The sequence below is a fragment of the Pygoscelis adeliae genome, unplaced genomic scaffold (genome assembly GCF_000699105.1).
Source record: "Pygoscelis adeliae isolate BGI_AS28 unplaced genomic scaffold, ASM69910v1 Scaffold171, whole genome shotgun sequence".
NCBI classification, from domain to species: domain Eukaryota; kingdom Metazoa; phylum Chordata; class Aves; order Sphenisciformes; family Spheniscidae; genus Pygoscelis; species Pygoscelis adeliae.
Genome location: NW_008824186.1, coordinates 4,290,575 through 4,301,006, shown reverse-complemented (window position 1 = coordinate 4,301,006; position 10,432 = coordinate 4,290,575). Strand labels below are relative to the sequence as shown.

At 37.0% G+C, this 10,432-nt stretch overlaps 1 protein-coding gene across 1 annotated transcript in view; it reads left to right on the top strand.

Annotated features, from left to right (window-relative positions):
- The first annotated feature begins 480 nt into the window (after window positions 1-480).
- Window positions 481-10,432, top strand: part of METTL15 (methyltransferase like 15) — a 97,961-nt gene continuing 88,009 nt past the window's right edge. The window contains exons 1-2 of the mRNA XM_009334517.1: window positions 481-543; window positions 1,350-1,629. Coding sequence (XP_009332792.1) covers window positions 1,366-1,629 — 264 coding nt within the window. The 5' untranslated portion in view covers window positions 481-543; window positions 1,350-1,365. The remainder of the gene's footprint in view (window positions 544-1,349; window positions 1,630-10,432) is intronic.

The following is a 10,432-nucleotide window of genomic DNA, read 5'->3' as shown; positions in this document are numbered from 1 at the left end:
TCGCTCCCGGCGGCCCCTCGTGTCCCGCCGGCCTCGCCCGGGCGGGGAGCGGGGAACAGCCCTCCGCCTCTTCCTCCCGCGCACCGCCGTGGGGCCTGGCTTGGGCTGGGTGCGAGCTGCGCGCCGCTTCTCTGGTCGTCTCTGGGAAAAAGCGTTATGGAGTTGAGTTTGTGTTCCCTGGCTGCCTTCACCGTCCGCTTCAGTGCAAGTCCCCATCTGCAGGTGGCTGCCTCCAGCTCTGCCCAAATGCCACTTAAGACGTGTGCTGTAGGAAACTATGTTTTCTGCTCACTTCTAAGAAAAAAAAAAATCCCCAATTGCATAGAATGAGGATGGTTGTAAGTGAAGTGATCTGTGTCCCTAGTGTTAACAACACCTCCTCGGCTTGTACCAACGTAGGGCGGTGTGAGTTGGATGATGATTGTTGGGTCTTCACCAATGTTTGTACAATGATTTCTGTAGGGACGTTGTGGTTTGTGGCAAAACCTCAGGGCTACGGTCTGTCTGTGTAAGGCTATAGAATCACATCCTTCCAAATTCAAGGTAAGGGGAAATACTGCCCATCTTGAGGCTTAAATTATTAGGAGAATAACTTCCCAGAGGTGATAACTCAGCATGTTCTACTAGTAGGTTACTGACTTGGTTTTGGGGTGTTTTGGACAGGGGGGAAAGTCATCAGTTCTCCATGTAGTTAAAAGACAAACTACGTAGCTAATCACTCCGTTGTTTCCAGGATTTAGAGTTATTTCAGCTAGTTATACTCTGGGGAATTCTTGCCTCTGGCTGTGCTCGAAATATTTGGTATTGCAAGATGTAATGCATGATGAAAACCATATATTTACTACATGTGTAACACTAAATTATAGCACCATTTTAAATATGGTTACAGTATTTGATTTGTCCATTCCTGTTTTAACTAGAAGTACAGAAAAGTTGGCAACCAGAGTGCTACTATTGAGAGCAAGTGTCTCATTGTGTTTGGCAAAAGGGAGGGGAACAATTTGAAAGTAAAGTCACTGATCTGGTTGTGCTCAGATTTGGCTAGTCATTTAATGCTAGCATCACTGGGACATTGTAATGCTCTTAAGAGCAATGAAAAGGAAAAGAGGTGTTACCTACAAAAAGAAAACTGTTGTTGCTTGAATATGATTGGTTGGTAGATGACATTGAAAATTCTGAAAACAAGTTAAAGAGATTCTCACTTTTTGCTGACATGACATGTCTATAAAACCACCCATCTTGGGCTGTGTAATGCTTTACTTGTAGCATTTCCATTTTGTTTTTTTAAACAAACCTACTGTTTTAAATATTTGTTTCAAAGTAATTCCTGACATCTACTGTTTTTCTAGGTTGAGCAACTCCAAAATGTTATCTCATTGTCTGTGCCAAGTTTACAGATGTTTGTTTCTGCGCAACTTAAAACTGAATTTGATAAATGTGGCTACTTTGGCCAGATGGATCCATTCTTCAGCAAAAAAACCTTCTGACTGTGAATTAAAGGAACAAACCGTCCAGAAATGTGAAACTGAAGAGCTACCTCAAAGTACAGAAAACAAAAAATTTGCAAGATTGCACATACCAGTGATGCTGGAGGAGGTTGTTAATTGTTTATCCCCCCAGCCGGGCCAGGTGAGTTAAGTGATTAGTTAACATTTGTGATTCAGTAGCAGTCCAGCAGAAAAGTTTGTGCAGTGTAACTCTTGTTTAGAGAAATAAAGGGATGCTCTTTAAGACTGTTACACCTTCTAAAGCTTGTAAATTGTTTTGCAATTCAAATTAAGGCTTTATATTTAAAATAATAAAAACCTGGCATCTGTATGCCTGAATCCCCAAATAAGCAGTATTTGTTAAAACTGTAGTAAGTATTTGAATAGTCTCTTGCTTTTGTGCTTGTCTCTCTGGATTGCTCTTGTGTATTTCTAGGGTTGTGTTAATTACTAATAGTAGCAGGGAGTTCTCATGTATGGTTGTCATCAGTTTGTGAAGAGCTCTTTTCCTTTTGTATAAGAGGTAGTAAGTATGTAGGCTTCAAAAATCATCATCATCATACCTTGTTCTGAGATACTTATTTCCATGGTTTCACTTGGTTTGAGGCACTATATTTCCTTAGGATATGCTTACACTGCATAATGTGGTGCACTGTAGAGGTACTGTACTTATAAGATGACTGTGAATGGTACCAGAAATGGTTTAGCATCAATAATGTGGAAGTACTACAAGTCATCTTGGCTACGGTACTGTAAGTAGATTCCTTTTGGTATCTGGCTTAGCTCAGGTCTCTCTACACTGCAGTGTTGATAGATCTACGTTGTACTGGTGTATGCAGTGTAGGTATACTGCTACGCACTCCCTTTGCAAAAATGTTACACTGTGAAATAGTTTTCACCTGAGAGGTCTTAAATACAATATTAAGTTGAAAAGTTTTCTTATACAACTTAAATGCTTAAATGATTTTCACATTTCAGATGCTTTCATCTGTGATTTTAGTGCTTTTCATGTTAGCGTCATAGAATCTTATTAATTTAGGCTTATCAATGTGTAGTTTTACTACAAAGACTGAAATGATACATAAAGAAGTAGAAAGTACAAAGTATGTGTATGGTTGTTTATTTTTACTCAAAACCAGCATCATCCAACAGTGGCAAAGAGATATAGCAAGTTTGAGGTGGATTCAGGGATCAAAAAACTGCAGTCAAATCTTGCTGCATTGCCTTGAGAGAACTTATTTAGTTTGGAAGATTATGTATTGTTTTAAGTGTTTTGAAAACCAGAGAGAATCTGAATAGTGTAATTATTGTGACATACACATTGCTCTTGCACGTGTCCTACTGTTGAAGATAACTGAACTGGTGAAATACATAAGGAACTTCGAGTTCAGGTTTCATTTAGATATGAGAACAATTATGAAATTTTCACACATTAAATGAGCAAATAAATTGTGACACTATATTTAATAAAGTATTTTTCCAGTTGTGTAAGTTTCTACTTAAGTAAGAATTAAGAAGAGGCTGATGAAGGGACTGTTTACTAAACTGTGTTTGTTGATATCAAAAAACTTACTTGGCGACAGAACTTGCAAAAGAAACTATTCCTGGTTATAAACTGTGGAGAGTAACTATTGTTGTCCCTGAAGGATTTTGAGAATTTAAATGTTTATGAATGTAAAATAGCTTATTATTGGGGTGGGATTTTTTTGCAGGTCTGTGTATACATGGTTTTGCATATTCCTAAGCTAGTGGTGAACCTCTAATGACAGACATAAGAGAGCTCGAGTGTGTTATCTTGAACAGAAGCATTTGTAACGTGGCTAACCTTTTTAGCATAACTGAAAATGAAAACAGCATTTCCTTTTTTTTTTTAAAGACAGAGTAAATCATATGTTTGCAGCACTTTCTGAAGCCTGAAGTTTTGAAAATAAGTAGTGTGTAAAAGGATGCAATGTGTCAACTGAGTTTTGCTAGAGTAAGCATCAGTGACATTTTAAACAAAGACTGTGAATTTTTCTCACTGACATGAATGGTGGTACAGTTTCTGTTAAGGTGGATATAGAACCTGGGACTGTTGTATCAATTTTCATTTTTAAGGTAATAGTCATGACCAGGAAGTCCACGAACACTTTCTTTATTTTGTGGGCAGGGATGGTAATGTTCTGGTCTTAGATTTTGTTTTTCTGCTTTCTTCTCTGCTACTCACACAAAGATTTCCTTTACTCGGCTTTAACACAATTATATTCTTTGTTATAAAAAAGCTGATTTGGGCCTCTACTTCTTGTTGTGTCCTAAGACAAGGAGTTGCCAATATAAAGAAAATCCAATTAGAAAGACAATATTCTCCCTATGGTTTTGGTCAGTGAATGGGGTTTTCATTTTACTTATAGGGGTTCCTAAGAAAATAAATGTTACTTGAGAGTGAGTCACAGCTGAGATGAAGATATTAGTACCCTCCTATTGAATATTCTTGTTGACTGTCTCCTTTGTGGAATCTCTTTGTCAGGGGTTTAAGCAATAGTATTTCCACTTATCTTTGAATCTGCCGTTATTGCCTTAGAGCTTGCTTCTACAAAGTCCCTGTAGTAGTCCTGTCTTTGAAGCACATTGTACGAATTAGTTTTTACCGATCTACCTCACTTCTCCTCAATGAAAAGTCTGTTGCAGTAAATCCACACACAAGTAATTTCCTCTTTAAGTTTCCTGTATTGACTAAACTACATTTTAGTCTTCTCAGTCCACTAGTGTTCTTTATGCATGCTCGTCCAGTGTTTCTGCAGTTGTCTGGGCAGCTTGAGTTTTCTCTGTTCTCTTAAACTTTAAAGGTAGCGAAGAACCAAGCATATTTTCAGAATGAATGTCTTTGGACATCCAGAAGCATGTGTTTTCCAATTTTCACCCTATTTTCTCCTGTTTTTTCTTTTGTAATAGTCACTTGCCTTTTAACTAGAGATGTGTATCTCTTCCACATCATACAGCTATAGTGATATGAAAAAGAATTTCATTAGCAGTGAGTTCTAGTATGAATGCCAGAGGATGAAACTTTGAATTTTTAATTATTCTAATGGGGTCTTACAACAAAGGTTCTTACAGGTTGCAAAGCTCTAGGAAACTGTTTTGATAGTGCTCCAGCACAAAGAGCACACTTCTATGTATAATACTTAAACTCCAACTAGAACAAAAAGAAATATATCCTACTCAGATTTTATGGGGGAGCCTGTAATCTGATGACATCTATGGTTTTGCAATAAATGTGATCTAGAATAGACTAAAATGGAGATACAGTAAGCTCTAGGAGTATTCTCTGGTTTATGATAGTTCTGGAAGCTTTTTTTTTTTTAATATCTGTAAATTAAATGGTAGGTGGTCAAACTTGAGGTGAGAAAGAATGAATGAGATCATTCCCTTTTCTCCAGTGTTTAAGTGATTCATCAGAAATGGAGTTAATATCAGATGATCTTTTTATCTCATTATGTTAGTTTGTGTCTAAAAAAAAAATAAGACAGTTAATTTTCCCCAAACAGATCTTGTCTGACATCTTGAGTTAGCTGGGACTTGCGGAGGTATTCTCTTTGATTCTTCATGGAATTATTCAGGTTATTTTTACTACCCAGCTTTCATTGAAGGAGGTATCCTCTTTGTCTTGGAAATAACGTGTGATACCTAGCTTCTAGAAAGAGACAGGTATTTCTTAAAAACATCCAGCTTTGCCATGAGCTTTCCTTTCATTCTTTCAGGTATATATTGCATTGTTCTCAGGATAGCTACTATTTTCAGGCATCCAAATGTCAAATGATTCTTTTTCAGCTGAGAGAGGGTATGAGCCTGGCCTTCCAAAATAACAAGAGGAAGCATAAGACGTTGCTGACAGTCAAACATTGGTCTTTTGTCACTGAAGTGCTGCTTGAGCTCTGCAATTAGTTTGAAGACAGTAGCCTTTCATGTCCTGAAGTTCTGTTGCCACTGTTGGATGTTGTTGATCTGGAGAGTAGTTTTCCTTCCTATTCCGCAGAGCTAGTTTGTCGAGTAATAAATGGCACTCAAAGGAAGCTGAGGTAGACTGCTGGTGTGCAACAACTGAAGCTGTTGTTTTAGTTTCTTTATATCCTTGTCCATATGTCAGTATTCCTTTTCTTTTTCTGCCTTATACTGAATGTAAGCTCTTAAGAACAAAAATAACCTTTCTCTGTACAGCACCCTACAGAGTGGACTTCTGTTTTGTGAGAAGAGTTTCCAAGTGTCACCGTGTATAAATAGTTACGTGGCTATGCTGATGACCAGTGTGCTTATCATAGTATTTCCAAAGCCATCTGCAAATAATTTATAACTGGATCAACCCATTTACACTAAAGGCTCTCAAAATGGAAGTTTTCCGCAGGGTGTCCAAGATAAACAGGAATTGAAAAGGGACCTGGAAAAATGAATTTTGCGTTCACAAGTTGTATCAGGTATTTTGTAGGGTGCAACTGAAATACCAAGTTTGGCACGGAATGTTAATTATGTTATGAGATAAATGCCAACATACTTGTTTTGGAAAAGCACAACACTCCATGGACATAATAATTGTTTTTATCATTTTAGCCTATTTTCCATGGGACTTGGAAAATGAAAGTAGGTCCAATGGCATAAAACAAGTGATTTATATAGTGTTCTTTATTGTAGAAATAACTATGTTTTTTTTGTGGGAAGCATGCTGAAAATATCTTTCCATAAGCAAATTGTATGGTTAATTTTTCTGTGGCAGCAGTACAGTGATTTATATGGTGATTGATAAAGATAAGCCGTTGTTGTAAAACAGGAAGAAAGATACTGGAACTTGCAGGAGGCAATAAATTAATATAGAGAAATTCTGAAAATATTCTGGGAATTACAGAACACACTTTTTCCATGATACATTAGTTTTACTGGCAGGTATTGAGAGTTATTTCAGCTGATCATGTAGTTCCTGTGTACCCTTTCAGTCACTCTCGTCTTGCCTGATTTCCTGGTTGTGAATATTGTGAATTTATGAAAGAGACTAGCCATGTTTCAGATCACAGCTCTGTAGGGAGATGTATAATAAAATGTGTGTAGAATGCATACGTATGCAAAGTGTATTCATTTTCTGCGGTGTGTAGTAGGAAACTTGTTAAATGGAATCTCATCAGATAGAGAACACTGTTTAAAATACTTGGCTAAAATCATAGTTTAAAAGGGTTTTTTTTGGTGAAGTTAGCATTTGAAGGTAGTGCATGAAAATGGAAAACATTTTCAAAACATTTTCAAAGAAGTTTCGATTAAGATATGCACAAGATAGTCTCTCAAATATCTATTATTATTTAAAGTAATAATATTATCTGTTTTTATGGTGGTAGTGTCTATGTGGGGATTTGGAAAACCAGACCCCATTTGCTTAAGTTCCTTAACTTATAACTGATTGCTCTCTGCTGTGACAAGCAGTCTAAATCAAAAAAGTAACAAGGTAGAAGGAGTATTAATTAACAACGTGGTGCCAGCAAATGTCATCTGCATTGGGTGAGTTCCATCACGAGGTGAGAGAGGAAAGAAGGGGACAGGGAGGAAAACAAGACAGGAGTTGGTGTTCATGAACAGCTTGTCAGTTGAGGGGGCGGAGAAAGTCCAGTCACTCTCTTTAATTATCTGAAGTTTCTTGCTTTGCTGTCTTCTGTAGTGGGTCCCAAAAAAATACAAAGATCATAAATTCCCTAATGACAGACGAATTAAAATATATCATTTATTTGAGAGCACTGCACATCTGTTCTGTTTTGAAGCTGGTACTGCTGTGGTTAGACTGTGGTACCAGGAAATTAAAAACATTCATGTATTGGATCTGAATGATGGCAAGATACAAATGAGGCATGGTGAAGAAATCCCTTCAGATTTTACTTTTTTTATACATCAAGATTTTTCTCTTTAGAGAGAAAGTAACTAAAAAACTTGGCCGGGGGGAAAGGATAAGTTGATGGCTACAGCTGCACAGGGAAGAATCTTTTGGTTGTAGTTCTTGGCCATCTGCCCCACCACCTCTTCTTCCCACCTGCAGCATGGCTCTCAGCAGGCATATCTAAATGTTATCATCAGCAACAAGATAGCTCTCACCAACTTTGTTCTGCATCTTTCTCTATTGCAGTAGAGGAAGGGAAGCCTGCAGCTGCTATCTCCAAAGAGACCAGCAAGGGAACTTGGTCTGCCTACTGAGAACAACTCTGCAGATGCGCCAGATTTCATTTTATTGTAATACTGGGTTAGCTTGCTGTTATCACTCTATCGCATAACAAATGGTAGTGCTTCAGGAGACTATTTAAGACGCTATGTTATAATAAAAGAAGATTCAATGCGTTCGGGTGACTCAGCTTGTAATGACGCTGTATATGCTCTCCTTTTCTGTTGTGACAGCATTAGTCTTTGCACCTCTTGGGGAAAACTAATAAAATTCACCAGAAAGTAATCTAAGCCCTTTAAATTTTAACTTGAGTGAGCCTGTGATTCCAGAAAGGGTGATAATTAATATATATAGCTACTCATTTCCTCCCCATCTAGTACTGTGTGTCTTATTTAGTCAGCCTTTTGGCTAAGCTTTCTTATTAAATATTTGAATTCGAGTTTGCAAACTTGAATACAGGCATACAGGCTTTTTCTACCACACAAAATATTACTAGGGGTTTAAGATCATCATTGGAGTACAGTAAATATCTGCAGGTTTTTTCCTTACTTTGTTGTCTTTCCATTTAAGGTAATCCTGTTTTGAGTAGCAAAACATAGGCGTGTTCTGCTTAAAGAGATAATTAAAAGGTTAAACTACCAAATCTGATGTTTAAAATTAATGGGTATCTGAAGTCACCCAAATGTATGGTCTGATTTTCTTTATTTTATTTTATTTTTCTCCTCAGAGTTTCTGAGCACATCATCTTAATTCCAGTGCTGTTTGGTGCTCAGCAGCTTGGGAATATACTTTTTTAATAATTGTGTTTTAAACACTGAAATCAACTAATACTGTTTCAAGCTCCCTCTTTATAGAAAGTTGTATTATCTAATGTCAAATTGTCGTAGGCACCTAGCAGCCAACAGTTATCAAAAATACGTACACGGCTTTTTCGGGTTGGCTAACCGTAAGTGTTAAAAACTGGGTTAGATTTTCAGTTTAGCCTTTGTAAAATTTTCATTGCATCTTAAATATCTCCTCAGTTATAACCGAGGAAAGAAATTTCTGAGGTAGCTGAGGAAATCAGCTGTCTTGCTAAGTCTGGTGATTAGCTGAAGTCATTCAGACATTGAAATTTTAATTTCTTATGGAAATGTTAATAATGGCTTGCTTGAGTCATAATGTCATTAAATCTAATTCCAGACAACATTACTCTTAGGAAAATGAGTAAAGTAAATAATGCATACTGAAGCGAAGCCTGCCAGAGCTGTCTAAAGGCAGGTGCTGGTGGCTTTTGTTTGCTTCTCTTACCTCTGATCTGAGAGGGAAGGGGGTAAGGGGAAAAGGCTCATCTGTGCTCTGTCGCATTGAAAAGATTTGCTCCCAGTCATCTTTCTGGACGTTTCATTCAGTTACATGAAATGCAGCGTTTGGCTGGCAGGTTTCACACTATGCAAGGAATGGCACTTGGCATACGCTAGAGGGTCTGGGTCATGGCTCCCTTTGCTTCTGGACGTGCGAGGACTAGAGTGGTTTACCAGCGAGCGGACTTCTGCCAGGCTTCTGTGAAGGACCTACAAGTGACGACTGAGAAAGCCGTCATGTATTTTAAGGTGTCATGTATTTTAAGATAATTGTAAAAGTTTACAGGTGCAGTATTCCAGTATGTTCTGTAGAATCAAGATCACAAATTAAGGTAGGCAGTTCTAGAAAATAAGTGAAGAAGGCAAAACAATAACAAAAAAGAGGTAATATGCCTTTTTTATGTTTTAATACAAAAAATGTTCATAAGTAAGGAAGGGAGTATCTTGCCTACAAAATTGCTGCTTCATATTTAGCTGTAATCAGAAAATTGAACCCTTGTGAAGCAAATATATTTGAAATTAATTTTGAGGCTATTGAGTGATTATGATTGATGGGTGCTTCAAAATATCATATTCATAACAATTTTTTTTCCTTTCTGTGTGGAATGATGTAGAGATAGTTGATAGCGAATGCAAATTACTGAAATGCTTGAATATGCAGACCTAGTCAGTGATCTTACAGATATTTCAGCTGTATACTAGTATAATTTAGTAGCATCTTCTGTTAGTGTACCAATGAGATTAATGTGAAAAATGGGTAATAATGGTTGCGTTATGTTGAATAGACCAGTACTGGAAAATCATTTTATATTGCAGTTAATGTAATATTTTAAGTGAGAAGGTTGTTTTCCTACAAAATGCCAAATGTTTATTTAGATTTTTTGTAATCTAAATTGTTAGACTTAGAGCGTAAACAACTTTTTTATCATTTCATATATTCTCTCAAAGGTGCTTTTGGAAAAAATTGCAGTCCAGTTATGTTCCACCTATCAGTCCTTATTTTTTTAAATTACATGTGATAACTTTTTACATAGATGAAACATACGTACCGTAGAGAACTGATAGGAGGTATTTTTTGCTTGCAACTAAAATTCTTTTTTGCTGTGTACTTTATTTGCTTCTTTCTCTTCTTTCTAGTAGGTACCAGAAAAAATGGTTTGTATGGTGTCGTGTATTACCATTAGCAAAATTATAGAACTAAGATTTTTTTTTTTGGTCATCTTTATTTTCTGGCAGGTGATGTCATAAGGCATAAGACCTTTTAATCCCTTTATAATGTTTTCACTGTCAAGTTCAGCTCTTGTATACTTGAGCAAGGTTTGGATGGGAATTGTGCCTCTATAGATCTGTGGCTTAATCTGTACAATGTAGCTGCTCATACATTTCATAGCAGTGTCATTAACATCACCTTTTTGGTAGTAGGTGCAGAGTTTTGGAAA